The following is a 17697-nucleotide window of genomic DNA, read 5'->3' on the forward strand; positions in this document are numbered from 1 at the left end:
GCATTTTGCAGAGAAGCTACTGCAATGATAGATTACTACCTTATTATCCTTTACACATGGATCTTTAAAACGATATTGAAAACCTCTTTTTCTCTTTACTTCTCTCTCTTTTTCTCTCCCCTTCTGTCAGCTCAAAAAATGTAAATGTAATTTAAAAATTGTTTACATATATATATTTGCATTTATAGACAAGTATATATATATTAGAAATACCAGGGCTGTGTTCGCACAGAATGTGGTAATTAATTCAGACTAGATTTTTCAACTTTTTTTAACTTTTTTTAATTTTTTTAACTTTTGTTGCTTCATATAAAGTACAAAAAAATATATATATATAATACATATTTTTTTCTATTTATAACATAATAAATAAAACATAATAGCCTAAAACAGTGGTCTGATTAAATGCAAATTGGTATTGTTCAATTTTATATGCTTACTATGTCTGTAAAAAAGTCGAAAAACAGTAGAAAAATTTAACAGTAGAAAAAAACATTCGGTAAAATTGTAACATTACCGTGAGGATTCTTGTTCCGTAAAAGAAATAGTACAAAAAAACTAGGAGTTCTAACGTCTTTGGCCGGATATACCACAAGAATATTTGCTGTTACAAGCAAGTGTCTTAATATTATTTATTAAGCGCGCTTATTTATTTCTATCCCTTTTTATTATATAAATATTATATTATATATAGAACAATTTTTAACAATAAGTTTGTTGTTCAATATAACTATTGACGTTAACAATATTCATTCAGATTCTGCGCACAGAATTCGTTGTGCGCGTTGCAAAATTCGTTTTTGCAAATTTATAATCGGACGCGTAGAGTAGAATATTAATAACGTTGTACACAAACCTATATTAGACACCAAACTCGCTTTTCTAATAATAAAAGCTTCGAAAAAAAAGAGTTAATTGCGACTGGCGAACAGTGGCACATGATGGATGGAAAAAAAAAGAGAGTATTAACCCACGTACCGCGTACTAGTACCTGGCACGATATTCTCGCGCTCAACGGAACAAAGTGATCGGTGATTTATGACGCCGCCTACCTCTGGCCGGACATTTCGGATAGAGGAAATAACGTGTCCCGGATCGGTCCGGGACAAATATCTCGCGAGTTGGACAGCCGCGTAGCGAGCATGGCTACCCATAGATATTTCAACGGTATGAACGAGAACAATGCAAAATTCACACGAGTGAATACACACGCAAGGACAACAAAAAAATTACGTGTACAGACTAAGAAAATGACTATAAAGCGCACCAATCAAGTTGGCAATCAATAATGACGAAACGAATATTTTTCTCGCTTAGGGTAAAAGACCCAATTATTGTCACCTGAATGATAAACTCTGGCGTTAGTGAATTGTTTTTACTTTTATTTATCAAAAACATGTGTTTTTCTTCTTATCTGGTATTATTCAATGTCTCTAATATAAGAAAAAAAAATAATACGTCTCTCAAAAAATCTCTATTTTTATTTATAAATTTAATAATTAAAAAAGAACGATGCGAGAGCTATTACTGTTTTACCCCTAAAGTAAAAGAAATGAGACAAGAATGTTGAGTGCTGGATTTTTTATTATATTAATTGCACTTAAAATTCTATGTTAGATTTTTTCATGCATAACTTTTTAAGATTTATTTGATATTTTAAATAAAATAGCTTAGGGTGACAGTAATTGGGCAGGTGACAGTAATTGGGTTTTTAACCCTATATCGGAATTTGATCAAATATTGTCCGAATTGTTTTTCGGAATTATCGAATTACATCTCGATATATATGTATGTATAGCTCGAGTCTCTTCCTTTCTCTCTCTCTCTCTCTCTCTTTTTTTCTCTCTTTCTCTCTCTTTATAGCGCTCTCACAGCGTCTCGTGATCCTTCAAATTAATTCCCGCTCCTATTCTACTTTGAGCTTTCAAATCGATTTCTATCACCGTCACATAGATTGAAATACGCGTATTTCGGTAGTTTATAGGTTTAAAAGAAATTAAAAGTTTTTTTGTACTTTTGCTTTTTTTAAGAAAAAAGATATAAAATATTTTAAGAAATGTCGGCTATCTTTTGACACGTGTATATGTTTACTCTTCTCTCTAAAAAAAAAAGTAAATCCTTATAATAAAAAAAAAAAATAATAATAAATCAATTAGACTCAACAAAATTACGTGATTTATCAAAGTAAATTGTAACATTAAGTGCGCAACGCGTTTTACGTGTGTCACGCATTTTGAATAAAGGAAAAGATGAAAGATTTAGATAACACAAAATACATACGCATATATGTATATAAAACAAACAGAAAATACAAAACAATAGTGACAAAAGCACATGAATTATAAAAAAGGAATCGTCCTTCGTGTAAACTACGCATGCAAATCTCCGGTAGAACGAGCGACGTTGCTCGCAAGCAACTTCAGTCAAGGAGTACGGATACGTTGAATGCATTAATAACACAGCGAAATGCTCGTCGGTGTATATATACAGCGGATAATCCAGTGACGTACGTGAATATGCAGTTTCGCTTCTGCGAAACGTGGCGCACACGAAACAGTAATTGTGTTTGACAGGAATTGTGTTAAATTCCTTACCGCTTCGCATCTGTCGTTTTGTTTCGAAAGAGCTCTGCGCTCTAGGCATTTTCGTTTGCTTTCTCAGAATTAGAACATTATCTCGATCAAAATCATAAAAAAAAAAAAAAAAAAGAACAAGAAAAACACATTAATCCGATGATTCGATAATCGCCAACCTTTAAGCGCGGTATATTGCAACGAATGTAATTTATTAAATTCTCCTAAATCCTGCGGGGATTCCGGACTTGCACTGCTATTTCGGTTAATATAAAAGTTAAGAGACAGGATGTTCTTAACTATATCACAGATAATCTTATCTACATCCGAATCAGATTAAAAAGATACCTAACGGATCTTTTGTGAAAAGTTAATAAACTTTAAAAGTTTAATAAGATTATAAAGTGAGTAATTCAAGGAGAAAGTTATTGATTACAAATTTTTTTCCAAAAGTTTTTCTCGAAGAATATACGCACAACACGAGAAACACGATAAAAAAAGTTTCTAATTTAAAGTTTTTTACGTTGCTATTTCAATCTTTTTACATTTTCGAGTCTCAGCATGTTGGAACAGAACTTTTGGATGTTTCTTGATAATTGTAAAAATCTAGTTGAATAAGTTACTCCAACGTAGAGTAACAGTAGAGTAATAGAGTAACTCTCAGAACATGACAAGTAGAAAAGTTTTGTTCATTAAGTCAATTGTTCTTTTTTTTAAATATGATTTGGAAAGCTTCTCTGTGAAACACTTTGTACTTTATATTGTAATATATATTACGTATGGAAAATTTATATTGGTACGCACTGCATATATTAACATTCCACAGTATTGAAAAAAAATTGTACGTACGAATAAAAACTGAAATATTATAACATAAAATGCTATATTCATATTGCGTGTGATATAAACCTTTTTAAATAACCACAAGTAAAAAATGTTTACGCGACCGCATTAGATAACTTTTAATGTATATGTTAGTGTTAATTTTTGAAATAATTATATCCATTCTGTAATTACATATATGTATATATCTCAATTAAATCTAAATAAAAATACAGAGCGATGTTGTTGCAAACTCGAATGAAATATTACAAGAAAAAAAATGTCAAAATAATTGAAATTTATCTGAAAATCAAAATACATTCCGTTAATAAAGTCAAAGCTTAATTAAGTAGCATTCCGAGTAAATGCGCGTGAGAATATGATTAATTCCTTCTGTCCTGTGTTTTGCAGGATATTTTCCGTTGTCGCCAGTTTGTTGTCTTGCCTGGATTTGTCTCGATGTGCTCTTCTGCACCGCAAGTATAATGCACTTGTGCACCATCAGCGTGGACCGTTACCTAAGTCTGCGCTATCCGATGAAGTTCGGACGCAATAAGACCAAGAAACGAGTGACTTTGAAGATCAGCTTTGTATGGTTCCTCAGCATCGCAATCAGCCTGCCCTTGAGCCTAATGTATTCGAAGGTAGGCTTTCTTATCTCCAGATGTACTCAAACACATTTTATTTTACAATTATAATTGTATTAAAAATGTACAAACACACAATTTCCGAAAAGAAATTAATATATTATTGTTAAAAAAATCGATACCTGGGAAAAAATGGATTAGATTTAACTTAAATTTAACGAGATAAAAAAAATGATCTAATTAGATCCAAATTAAATCTAAATAGATATAAAGTAGATCTAAATAAATATAAAGTAGATCTACTTTATATTTAGATCTACTTTATATCTATTTAGATTTAATTTGGATCTAATTAGATTTCTATTTTTCCATTTTTTTTTATCTCGTTGAATTTAAGTTAGATCTAATCCATTTTTTCTCGGGTATATTTTTATTTTTACAATCGTAATACTTTCTCGCTACACATTTCGCTCAAAGAAATCATTTTATAACGTTTAAAAGATTGCACGGTTTTGCCCTGCAAAGTCTACCTCTTAAATAAACGAAGTTAGAAGCAAATCTCGATAACGAAAATTTATCGCTACTCACAAGAAGCTGTCGCTCATCGATCATTCCAGAATGCACGATACTAAGTAGATTTATATTGAGACTGCATCACGCATGGCGCCGTTTTTCATTCGGTTTCATGCCAAATAAAGCAGCCACGATTTATTTTCCAAGCCACAAACGAAATTAGCGCACGAAATGATGCGACATTACTTTTATAAAACAAGTTGTTGTAGCTGCTTCGAAACGCGGTCACTCGTAAATTTTTGTCGCGCGACGTAAAGCAACGTTTCGTTGCGTTTGTTCAGCATTTGCTCCGAAGATCATGACAGATTTCACTGTAAAACAGTGAGTTTACAACATGCAGTCCGGAAAATTGCACCCAATTTTTGCGCGAATTATAGTTTGTTTAATGTTTTCATTTTAAAAGTTAAATTTATGTAAATTTTTTACTATGTTTTATACGCAAATTTTTTTTTCAAGGTTTAATTTTTATTACCGTATATGTATAGCGTTTTGTTTTTCCATAGTCTTTTACGTTTTGTAGTTTTTAAGTCGTTATCGTTATATGTGTTTAAGCAAAATACAAAGTAATATGCTGTCGGACTAACAAAGATGTTTCAACAAAATGTAATTACACGCATCATCTTCAATTTTCCGCAAATAAAAGCATGGTTGCAAATTTCTCGGAAACTATCTCTACATAGATTTTACTGTGTACATCTAAAAGGTTATTTTCTTACTTCAAGCGTGCTCGTTGTAGAAGCTGCTACGGCTTGCAAACTGCTTTTGCAAATGCGCGAACTACTTTCGTACCTTCATGCAAGAAAGGAAGAGAGAGAGAGAGAGAAAAAGGAGTACGCACCGCAGAACAGCGCATCGACAAGTTCGTCGCATAAAGTTTCGACAACTTTGCAGCACCATTTACCGCCGCGTTGCCTTACCTTTAGGTATTGATCCAAATTTCACGGCCGACACATGGTTCATTCAAACTTCCGTCCATCTTCAACGTGGTTTGTCCACGACATTATCTGTGTTATTCTGAAAGGGACAAAAATATCCCGTGCTGGTCGTAACACACGCGTATATTTTACATTTCTTAGCGTTTTGAAATTATTTCATTTTTTAATTTTGTTGTACACCGCGTTGTATAGATTTATGTAAGAATATAAAATTCATCATGGTAGATTTTTTTTCTCAAGTTAATATAATGCGTCGGAAATGTTTCTTTTTCATTTTAAATTTTACTGTGAAAAATTAAGAAATACATGGATATCTCTTCTCCACGTTTTTCATCAAGTTTACAACGTCACACATTGATCATTATATATATTGACTGACGTCACAGCGGAATTTACACGAACACGTGCAAATGGATGTACACGTGCGACGTCGGTCGCAATCTTGTTACAAGAGAATGTCCATCTTCTCCGTTTGCAGTGTTATGATAACGTTCAAACATTGACCACCAGAAAATCAGAATGCGAGCTACACAGAAATGACGGAAACTGAAGACGGAAACATCTCTCAAGGAAAATTTATGTCAACAAGCCACATCAAACACGGTGAATTATCAAATATATTGCGCAAGCTTCTCACTAATTTCCGGAATGAAGCGTTTAAACAGACATTATTAGTGTTTCTGTGTGTACACGTAAGAGTCGTGAAATAATTAACAAATAATAATTACATATAAAAAGTTATTAAATCAACAAGATATCTGACAGAAATGATCTCGAACAATATTTTTAGTTTTAAGCATCTTTATAATGTAATTTTGATGAAATTATAAAAACTGCGGGGGAGATAAACCAATTATACTAATATATTGTACTATTAATATTTAATAATATTAAAATTAAAATTGTAAATATGTATAATAGCATTAGTATATATAATGTACATATTATTTATATATTAATATTTATAATTTTGAAAAAATAAATTTATATACATGAAACAGCCAATAAATCAAGATAATTAACGTACAACATATTAAAATATCTTTCTTGTTTTCTTTTAATAAAGTTTAACAGGAGAAGGTTTTTAATAAACCTAAAGTAAAAGTTAAAAAATTAAACACACACACATACCTACGTTATCTCTTATAAAGATTTTTATCTATAAAACTAACTAACTAAATTTGCGAAGCTACTCATAAAGTTATATTCTTGCCTCTTTGTTTAACAATCTAATTTGAGAATTACAAGGTTGAGCGACAGACAACACAAGTGGCTGTGACGCAATTGCTTTATTCGAGCTCGCAGTGTTTCGCTGATTAGATAGACACGCAAGATGAAATTTATGATAAACAGTAAAAAAACATGTGAAATATTAACAAGAAACCAGCGAGGACGTATTGCGATTATATATCGCACTGACGTATGACAAAATGGGATAATAGAATAACTCATGTTTTCAATTCTTAATCTTCAGTATATTCAAATGGCTCAGGCGGATCAGCTTCCTTCTCCTCTTCTGGTTTTGGTCCAAAAGCTGAAATCAAAAGTATACACATTTCATACTGTATGTGTATCAAAAGTATACACATTTCATTAATCAAGCTTCCGACTCTGTGTGTGTGTGTGTGTGTGTGTGTGTGATTCTAATAATTTATTTTTAAAACACTGTACTGTAATTTACTACACTTTTTTTCTCAAAAAAACCTAAAAAAATAAAATATTGAAAACAACAAACTGTTTTTATTGTTAAAAAAATATTGCGTTATTAATATAGAAAATTCTCTACGCATCCACATAAATTATATCAATTGCCTACACGGACAATGAGTTATTCAATACACAAACAAAATGATTAAGGCAGTTTGATTTAGAAAAGTTTAAAAGTACACTGCTAATCTTGTTTTTTTTTAAACTTTAATTAAAAAAATTGATTTTTTCTAGAAAAAATGTAATCATTTTGTAAAAAATATAAAAAAAAAGAATCAAATCTAAGTTCGATTACTCACCGGCGACAGGCTCAACAAGTTCCTCTTCGGTATCGGTCTGTATGTGCTTGACCATAACAATGCCACCGATCTGAATGTCCTTGACGGGAACATAATGGCTGCTCTCAACCAGCTGAATAACCTTCAACTGCTGACGCAATACCCGCGCAGGATTCTGAAGAATTTCAAAACTCGGCTCGGATTCCTTCTTCTCCTTCTCGTCATCCTTGCCTCCTTTCTTTTCGATTTTCTCTTTAGATTCTTTGACTTCTTTCTCGGTAACTTTCTTGTCATCCTTTTCCTTCGGAGATGCTACAGTTTCCTTTACTTCTTGAAGCTCCTTCGTCTCTGAAGGAGGATCCTGCAATTTTGCGTTAGATTTGCTTCCTCTACGCAGTATAAGTTTGTGGTATAAGTAGCGTACCCTGCGGGGGTTTGATTTTGCTAAATCTGTAATCTATATTTAGCGTGTTCTTCTCATATAGTGTTTTTTTTTCTTTTGCTTCATATATGTCATACATTTACCACAAAGATTCAGGATATGGAAAATCCTTCGGGTGAATTACTGATGTGTTTTGAAAAAAAATTTAATTATTTTCGACGAGAAAGATGCAAAGGACAGTTTTGCTTTGTTGGAATTCAACTTTCTAACGTGTGCGTGAGAAAAAGAGAGAAAATCTGCCACTCATTTTTATATAAAATAGTAACGTGCTTAAATTTAGAACACATATGACAGTACACGCAACATGTACACAAAATAAAATTGTACAAAAATGTACAAAAGTATGTAAGGATTTACATATATTATATTTAAAGTTACATATTATACATTACATATATTTTACTATATTTGAACGTTATTTCTCAGTACATCAAAATTTCTAAAAAATCTTATGATCGAAAAATATTGTATGATTTATTTTACGATTTTAGCAGGACAAAAAAGAACAGCCACACAGGGTACGGTAAAATACACAAGAAAAATAACATGAATAATTATTAAGAAAAAGTAATTTTTCTGTATCTGTACAGAAATGGAACCGCTTATATGTTCGCCGATTCGAGAGTGTTAATCGACATATGCGAGAATGAGGTAGACTAATTTTTTAAAGAGACAAAGTTTCAACTGCACAAAAGAAAACGCATTAAGCGTGAGCGAGATAAAACCAGGTAGTTTGATTGTTTGACGTAAAAAAAAATCGGATTCTCTTTTATGTCGTAGAGATAAAGTCACTGACATGTGACTTGTTTGTCACATGTCAGTTCAAACGAAACCGGTACACAAGCCATTCCCTTTGCTATGTTTCTTTTCGTGATATATGCACAAAGTTTCAAAAGTTTTGTATGGTTATTCACGCTATTTTTCTCCGGTTCTAAAGTCTAACTTACTTAGATCTAAACAAACCTTACACACAACAAAACATTGTGATATGTTTTTTCAAAACTCACCACTTCCATCTTCTCTTGCAAATCCCTGGCTTTTCTTTCGGATTCGCGCCTTCTGGCGCGAGCGGCTAGACTGAGAATAGCAATAGTTGCTTTCTCCCGTTCCTCCCTTTTTTTCTCCTCGAGTGGCGCAGGATAAGCGTACACGCTCGGCCTGACGTTCGACCTGATCTCCAATTTGGGCATCTTCAGCTGAGCATTCAGGGCGATTAAGCACGTAGGTGTAAATGCTAGAGCTAGACAGTGCGCCAGTGGAAACCAATACCAGTATTGGGTAAACACCAGGGCACCAACCACCGCTAACATGTTTGTATGTCCGGTTCGTGACTGCAAAGACACGGTAACGTTGCGACCGCCTAAAAAAATACGCGGAAGTTCGTTTGTATTAATCTGCAGAGATGCAATCGTAATTTTTATTATTATTTCTTTTGCGGTCGCAAAAGATTTTTATCAATATTCGAATCTTTTTCAAACGTCTCACCGGCGTCAATAATTCCTTGCGCTAGAATAGCTCCAAATTTGGCCATCACATCTTCGTGCTTGTCTACGACGACCTTAGCGTACAACGCTCTGAAGTCTTTAACGCGAGGACACGTAGATTCTGTTTGCTGGATCAAAATCATTGCGGAGGCAATCAGTGCGCCCTGCCTGACAAAATTCACTGGATCATTAGTCATCGGATCCAGTAAGGCGATGGCTTCCTTCAAACCGGTGCCTGCACAAGCGATCCCTAGCGCCATTGCCGCCCCGTACCGAACATGAGGATTGTAACTTTCAGCTAATAGTGACACCACGCTGGGACATTGTTCCGGAGTGCTAGAATATACATATAAAAGACCGTGATTCTACCTTTGACTTCTCTAGATAGGACGGTAGTTGCTTCAATATCTTCTCTATTTGTAACATTTATTTGATATTTTTCTATAATATACACCAAATAATATATTTTTCCGACAGATTCGCGTCGATGTTAAATTTGATGACTACGGAATACCTAAGTCTATTGCTACAAATAAACACATTACCGTACTTCAAACTGCTCTCCTAGATAAACAATCGAATCTAAGACGAAATGTGAAGAAAATATTATCGCATTATTATTTATTCAGGCACTAATGTATTAATTAATAAATTTGGTTATTCTGTGTTCTAGGACGATTCGGTGCTGGTAGACGGAGCCTGCCAGATTCCTGATCCTCTCTATAAGTTAATTGGAAGTATAATTTGCTTTTATATCCCGCTGGGCGTGATGCTGCTGACATATGCGTGGACAGTAAGACTCCTTGCGAAACAACAGCAAAACATCGGTGGGACAGGACCAGGTTGGTCACTTAAATGGTACAGCGCTATTCAGAGTTGCGGGATATACCAAGCTACAGCTATCGCAGCACATACCGACCCTATTTTTATTGAGGATAAAGAAACTCGTATATTTTAACGGTGTTTTGTCTTCCAACGTTTCTTTCTTAAAAAATTCAACATTAAAAAAAGAAAAAAAACATAAATTTCAATAAAAGTGAAAAATAAAATTTAAACGTATAAAAATCAGATAATAACAAAACAGACAGAACTGCTACTACATAGCTCTACCGCTCTTATCGCTTTTTATACTTTTTTTTTTTACTGTTTGTTCATTGACAATACTCTCGGTTTTTTTTTCTAAAGACTATGAGCACCGCTACAAAGACAGCTTACGATTTGCTTTCTCTTTGTTGGATAAAAATTATTTATTTTGATTTATCGGCCAGCTTCCGGAACTTCAAAGAGAAGCACGTTATAGGCATTTCACGAACGAAAATACTGGCACAACTCTGTACCGGTACAGAAGAGTCTCTCTCGGTAAAGTTAGTTTGTCTCTCTCCTCCTCCCTTTTCTCCCTCTTTTTCATCTTCCCGCTTTTCCGGAACAGAAAGTTTCATCAAGAATCCACTGTCTATTGTCGCTTTTACCCCGACTACTCTTCGATTACCACGTCAAACAAAATTTGCATATCAACCCGGAATGTATAGGCAGAACGCATCGAATGCGCTTACCTACGGTTATTGTGTAATAAAATTCTTGTTAAAATTTGTTCGTTCTTGATCGAATTACTTTGCAAGTTTTTAGAAAAACGATGAAAATTGTAGAGCAAAAATTTATCTTCTTATACACTCGTAGAAAGTAATTTTTTAGAATCAAAATAATCAAGAATAAATATCGGTTTTTTGTGATTTTTTTTCGTAAAATTTGTCTCACTAAAACTCTTTGTGCGAATTTTCCGAGTTTGAGCAGAGAGCAAGGTTTTACAATTACAGTCCGTTATACTTCGTCCGTTTACATGTCTATTGTGCAAACGTAGTTTGTGTGTTATCGCTGTATAAATAATTCAATATGCAGCGCAAGGAATGCACGACTTCTGACATATGATTAATAGTATCGGCGTTTTTTTTTTTTTTTTTTTTTTTTTTTTTTTTTTTTTTTTTTTTTTTTTTTTTTTTTTGTTTTTACTAAGAATTAGTTCCGAGATTGATGATGTATGTGATTAAGCGAGCTTCTATCTGAAAGTGGTTTTGCTACAAGAAATTTTATCAACACGTTAATGGAACCTGCTGACGTCCACGACGTAGATATGCAAATGTCGGTTATGCAAAGATTTCGGATGCGACACAGTATGCTAAAAGGCCGCCGGTGTCCGGCTACTCGTCAATATGAAAATTAATCGATATCTTGCGGCATGCAAGCTTCATTTGCATGCGCCTAGTATTCCTTAGAATGAAAAGAATCCACCGAATGCACAACACAAAGATTCATTTGCTTCTTAACAAAGAAAATATACTGATGAAAATATTCCGATGGATTAAAAAAGGTAAAAAAGAAAATAATTATCAAGAAATTGAGAATTTTATCTCAAAATTCAAGTAAAACAGTTAACATCATTAAAATATCATAATTTCGAAAAGAAAAAATAAAACTCAAATAATTAAAATTTCTCAATCTGTTAGATATAAAATTCTCCGATAAAAATAATCATCAACATTATACACGTTTTTCTTTCTCAATTTATCTCTAATAAAAATCAATTGAAATTTTATAAAATATATCTTTTTATTATAAAATAACAGTAAAAAGTTCTTTTTTTTCTGAGAGAGAAATCACTCGTCCAAAAATACTTTGTTCTTTAATTAAAGAAAAAGTTAATGAATTGTTTGAACAATTCTCGATCAATTTGCAGGACTTGAGCGACGAGGTACCTGGAGGAAGTTTCTCTTGAACAAGAGCTCTGGCGGCAGCGGCGGCACGCCACAACACACCTCCGGAACGTCAACCGACACCGAGCTAACCACACTCGACACCCACGATCTTTGGCTGCCGGAGAGCGAGCCTCCACCCTCGGCCATGTCTGCTCTTCATGCCTTCGGCGCGGAGATGCTCAAACTGTCGAAGGGTCTTGAGGGGATGGCCAGCAGCCCCGGAAGTCAAACGAGATCAACACCTCCGCATCAACAGCAGCAGCTATTACAGCTGCAGCACGCTTCGTCGCCTCGTAGATGCAGCTTCCGTAACGGGTATGCCGAGTATATTGCAATTCAGTTGTGTTTGTTTATCAGTTTTATACCATCGTCGAATTGTCTATTATTGAATAATCTGTTATAATTTATGCTTAAATTCGCGTGCATGCGAGTGTATGTTTTACATTTTAAATAAAAAATTTTTTAATAAAATAAAAGTAACTTAGATTATGTCGATATTTTTTCCTGATTTTGGTTATATATATATATATATATATATATATATATATCGATGATTCTAAATAATTATAATTCTAAAAATTATGATTCTAAACAATTATAATTCTTACACTTTTTCTACGTTCTCCTTTTGATTTTTAATTAACACAATTTCCTTTTGCGAAACGATAATCATGCGAGAGCGAATCTCGACGCGAAATTTGCGAAAAGACAATGTCTGAGCTTGTTTGGATTTCCGTGGCGGAAGCTCTCGCAATTAATAACGACGTATCCATCGTATCGTCGTAATCTGCGGACTCTCAAACCGCACCATTGTGCTTGACGGCGAGGCCGCTCCCGTGGCAATACGAAGTGGCACGAATTTGTGTCACTTTGTTTCACTTCGGGATTTCTCTCCGCACAACACCGTGACTATCAGAAGACGTGGTTAGCCTTGCGTCAAGTTAGCTTACGCTAGCATCCGGCGACGACGCGTTTCCGAGGAATTTATATGTCGCCTGATATAGTGTATGCACTCTAAGCAATTTTCTCGCGAAAATCTTAAGTAAGGAAATATTTTTATCGTTCACAAGTTTTACACTCGCGCGTGTTCGCCATTTAAATTCACGTCTTCGATTAACGCCTTCGACTGTTTTTCATTTTCTCACGATATCTTCATTAATAATAATCTCGCGAACACACTGTTTTTTTGAAAATATTAATTTCAATATTCAATGTAATTTAGTTTTTATTTATTTTTTTTTTTTAAGTCGCAAATGTATAATGTATAACTAATTATAACTAAGAAAACTCTCGAGACTTTATATTCATCGGAAAGTTTCAAGCAAAAAAAATGCACAAGAAGGAAGCCTGGAATACACCTCCTACGTATAGGATCGCTACTTTTACTTTGTAAAGGAAATGAAAGTAAGTGAGAGAAGGGGAAGAATTTTATTTCATCGCGTTTACAGCTTCTCTAACGTTTTTCTCGATCGATGGGAATACGCAAGCTAAAAGTAGAACGTTGAAAGTGCGTGGTGTGTGGCGAGAATTGTTAAACAATTTCTTCGTTCTCTCTCTACCATAGCAAAATACGATTTACACATAATTCACCGCGATCTGGGATCGTCGATTGTCTATTTTCATGAATATTCTCACTTTTCTCTCACTTTTTTATTTCAACGTGAGGAAATACGCGCGCGCGCGCGCGATTTGATATAGACGAAGCGAAAATACGATATCCCTTATCACCTTCTTCTTGAAAACGTGATACTCGCTCCAAGATGCACACAAGAGATTTTCAGAATGCAAATAGTTGGAAAAGTATCAAAGAGCAAAATTCTATCGTGAAATCAAACATACGGCAAAAATGTCTCAAAGTAAATTGATATAATATATCAAAATATATCAAAAATAAATATCTCGTAAACTGCGCTTTGTATAGTTCCCTTAGAGTTTTCTTTCCTGTTAATAAGATGTATTATAGTAACGAAAATTTTCGCAAAACCAGATTTCTCTGATGTAACAAATTCAATCTCTGTGTTTGTATAAGATTGTTGCATTTGTCGCATAAAATTTAACCGAAATCTTAGCACGAAGTTCAATTTTACGGCGAAATGACAGTTTGAAGAAATAAATTCGTGATATCGCACAAGAGATATTTTCTACGGAACCAAACTCTCTTGTAAAATACACATATGGCTGATAAAAATTACATGTGAATTTTTAAAAGTTTATGATAATCGCATTCTCCTAAAAAATTTCCCAAGTGACTGCGAAACGCGAAAAGCAAGCTCGTCATCAGAAAGGTCATCGCGACGAGAAAACCCATTTATACACGGTAGCCTCAAAGTGGATTGCACTTAGCTGCTGGCATTCAAAGTGCAAAACGGACCAACCCATAGACGAAAAGGGCGAGCAAATGGGAAGGATGAGTAAGAGTGATGCACAGTTTCGCTCGTGGCCGCGTACTTAAATAAACTGCTTTTGCTCCACTGTGAACCTCTAATAAAGGAATGCACTTAGGATCGTGTCTTTAAATGCATCAAACGAAGATTACCTCTCTATTCTGCGCAAAAGACTTTGGTAGATTTTGCGAGCTTTCACCTGTCGATGTTTTGAATAAAATAAACTTGAATGCCAGAATTTTCCAAGAATTCTTATAAACCGGCTCTTCCATCAACAACAAGCTGACTTAGAAAAAATTTAATAATCCTAATGGAGCTATCGTGTATGTATATATGTATAATATATGTATGTATACGCATACATGTATGTATGTATAATAGGAATCAAGAATTTCTTTTTACAGATTTCTGGAAAAGAAATTCTGTATATAAGTTAATAATTATAATACCTATTGTAAAGACAGAAATAGACCGAATCAGCTTCCGTATTGGAAATACATTTGTTTCCTCTTCGACCATACCATCTCTTCCTTCTCTCTCTGCTTCGTTCCTCTTCAATTCACCTCAACCAATATTTTCCTCAATTTATCGTCAAAACCGCAACCCGTAATATTCTTCGAGAACAATCGAGCCTTTCTCTTCTTTCTCAGAGCGAGCATCCTTAATTATCCTCAAAATTTTGCCAACGCGTCTTCAAAGAGCTGATAAAAATTATAATAATCTTCGGCAATCAATAAATGACGTGAAAAATCGAAATTTTTAATTTCGTTTTCTTCGAAAACAAATCCTAAAATGTTGCATCATTATTTCAATTTTTATCGTCAAAATGTTTTGCTTGAATCTTTTATATTATATAATTTTAACTCAGAATTTTTTTTTAAAAGACGAAGACTGATCTTACTATTTCAATTGTTTTCAGTAGTCTAAATGATTCTTATATATTACATTCAAATTTGTGTGTTGTTGTTGATTTTTTTTTTTTTTTTTTTTTTATTTTACTTTGTTATATTTTGTATAAATTTGTTAAATATATGGACACTTATTGCAAATTCAATTAAGTGAGAACCGATAACGGTATCGGCTGTGAAAACTTGCGGCCGACAAAAGTGCTTGGATGAATGCAACAGATTCACATCTCGCGCGTTTCTAATTTGCAGCAACGGCAGCAATTTTTTCCTGTGTTCGCGCTCGTGCAATCTCGCAATCAATTACGCATCGCGTTGCGAAACGGGATGCAATCGCGTTTTCTTCTTTTTTGTTCCTTTTTTGCACAGCTGCACATACACCCACACCCACACACACACCACACCACACCACACACACACACACACACACACACACACACACACACACACACACAGTGGCCGATACCATGTATCGAATGATAAAGGGACTCACGCGTTCGTATCGAACAATAGAAGTAGGTATGCACATTTCACGACGTCAATCCTTTTGTGCAAATGGAACGTAACAGAAATATCCAAATATTTTTCTCTTTCCAACTTTGAGCGACAATTTTGTGTTGAACAATAAGGCGATTATCCTGCGTTCGAATAATAAAAAGCTCGGAAAATGAATTCTATGTTGAAACGCGAACGTTGTCAAATGCGTTGCTTTGGGTCGAGATACGCAAATGGATTAATTTTCAACACGATTAGGATTGATAAAGAAAGCTTTTGTCTCGCGCGTATAAAGCTTTTCGAACATATTCCTCTCTTCTGTTCGGTTTGATTTATAACGTTGAAAAGATTGCCGAGAGATGAAAAAATAATAGAATTTACGCACTAATCTCTCAATAAAACAAATCCATAATTTTTTATCTCGGAGTGTAGATTATTTCAAAATCGATTACAATTGATAACAGAAGCTTTGCGTACGTATCTACCTAGGTTTTTTTTTGTTTTTTGTTTTGTTTGGTTTGCGTTCGTTAATTTGTTCGTAAATTTTGCAAAAAGGAAAACTTAGCTCAAGAAACAGTTAATATCAGTAGTTATCACGGTAACGGATTGCGAATATATTAAAATTGCACAAATACAAAAATTAATTTAATTTCTCTTCTCACACAAACTTCCTCTTTCAATCAATTTATATAAAACTGATTCCATATTCGAAACGCTGAAAAAAAAAGGTATGCGATCTTAATTAAAATATTATAATTTAAATATTATTTTTCACACTTAAAATTTCTTTCATCATTAATTCTCTCGGAACGAATATTAATTTAGCTTTTTATTGATTTTATCTTTGATTTATTTTTCTTTTTTCTTTTTTTTTAGGAGCACGGAAAGTACGGAAAGTAGTATGTCTTGCTCGAGAGCAAGCTTGTCGACACAGGAGGACTTTACGAGTCCTTGGAAGCACCGTAGAAGAGCATCGACTTACAACGAAGCGCACATGGAGAGGACAATTCAAATTCTGGACTCGCCGAAGACTCCTAGAAAGAGATCCTTCAGCTTCCACGAGCAATTTTGTCGCAAGAGCGAGGACGAATCAGTGACGTGCAGAAAATGTCACGAAAAAGGACCAGAAGAACCAACAACATCGCACAATCTATCCTGCACCTGTCGTTTTGGAGAGTCCGTGAAAAAACCGCCACCTTTAAACGAAATCGTTGTTGTCTCCGGCGATGTTGCGAAGCATATAAACAATAAGAATCTCGAAATAGCTTTTTCGAGCGAAACCACGAGATCAATCAACAACAGGAGTCTGGAAACGGGCCTATTACGTAGAAACAACAGTGTCAGGTCCGTCGAGAATGGTAAAGGCTACGAACAGCTGACTATCGCGAATTCGGTGGTTACGTGGCGAGGCGGAAGACGAGGCTCTAGTCTAGGTACGTGATAAAAACAAACTGCCAATAACGCAAACAGCAATGCGAACTTTTGATTAAACTTTTTGATCATTTCTGGGTAATTGCTATCATGTACTTTACCGGTAAAAATTGTGTAGCGTAAGAGAAAGAGAGAGAGAGAGAGAAAGAGAGAGTAGATAAGATCTTGAAAGAACGATTTGGTCGATTCTTTCAGAAGACAGGGAACGAAACTGATGTGCTTTCTCGTTTCGATCATCTTTTTGCTTGGTTTAGAAAAAATGAAAGATTTATTCGAGAAGACGTGATTCATTGTCATAAAAAAGGTTCCGATCGCCCTTCCGGTCATAGAA

General features: G+C 34.3%; 2 protein-coding genes across 4 annotated transcripts in view; one reads left to right on the plus strand and one right to left on the minus strand.

Annotated features, from left to right (window-relative positions):
* LOC109858376 (5-hydroxytryptamine receptor 2A) overlaps positions 1 to 17697 on the plus strand; it is a 34145-nt gene that overhangs the window by 15266 nt on the left and 1182 nt on the right. For 2 of the 3 annotated variants that reach the window (XM_020435536.1, XM_020435537.1), the window contains 4 exons: positions 3807 to 4039; positions 10075 to 10243; positions 12133 to 12466; positions 16812 to 17368. In XM_020435536.1, the coding sequence (XP_020291125.1) occupies positions 3807 to 4039; positions 10075 to 10243; positions 12133 to 12466; positions 16812 to 17368 (1293 nt within the window). Of the gene's footprint in view, positions 1 to 3475; positions 3547 to 3806; positions 4040 to 10074; positions 10244 to 12132; positions 12467 to 16811; positions 17369 to 17697 lie in introns of those variants that run through there. The other variant, XM_020435538.1, reaches the window with a different exon arrangement.
* LOC109858375 (26S proteasome non-ATPase regulatory subunit 1) overlaps positions 6765 to 17697 on the minus strand; it is a 28486-nt gene continuing 17553 nt past the window's right edge. The window contains exons 11-14 of the mRNA XM_020435535.1: positions 9403 to 9737; positions 8925 to 9277; positions 7497 to 7836; positions 6765 to 7024 (exon numbers count right to left, since the gene is read on the minus strand). Coding sequence (XP_020291124.1) covers positions 6954 to 7024; positions 7497 to 7836; positions 8925 to 9277; positions 9403 to 9737 — 1099 coding nt within the window. The 3' untranslated portion in view covers positions 6765 to 6953. The remainder of the gene's footprint in view (positions 7025 to 7496; positions 7837 to 8924; positions 9278 to 9402; positions 9738 to 17697) is intronic.

This window comes from Pseudomyrmex gracilis, unplaced genomic scaffold (genome assembly GCF_002006095.1).
Source record: "Pseudomyrmex gracilis isolate BER0280 unplaced genomic scaffold, ASM200609v1 scaffold_201, whole genome shotgun sequence".
Lineage (NCBI taxonomy): Eukaryota > Metazoa > Arthropoda > Insecta > Hymenoptera > Formicidae > Pseudomyrmex > Pseudomyrmex gracilis.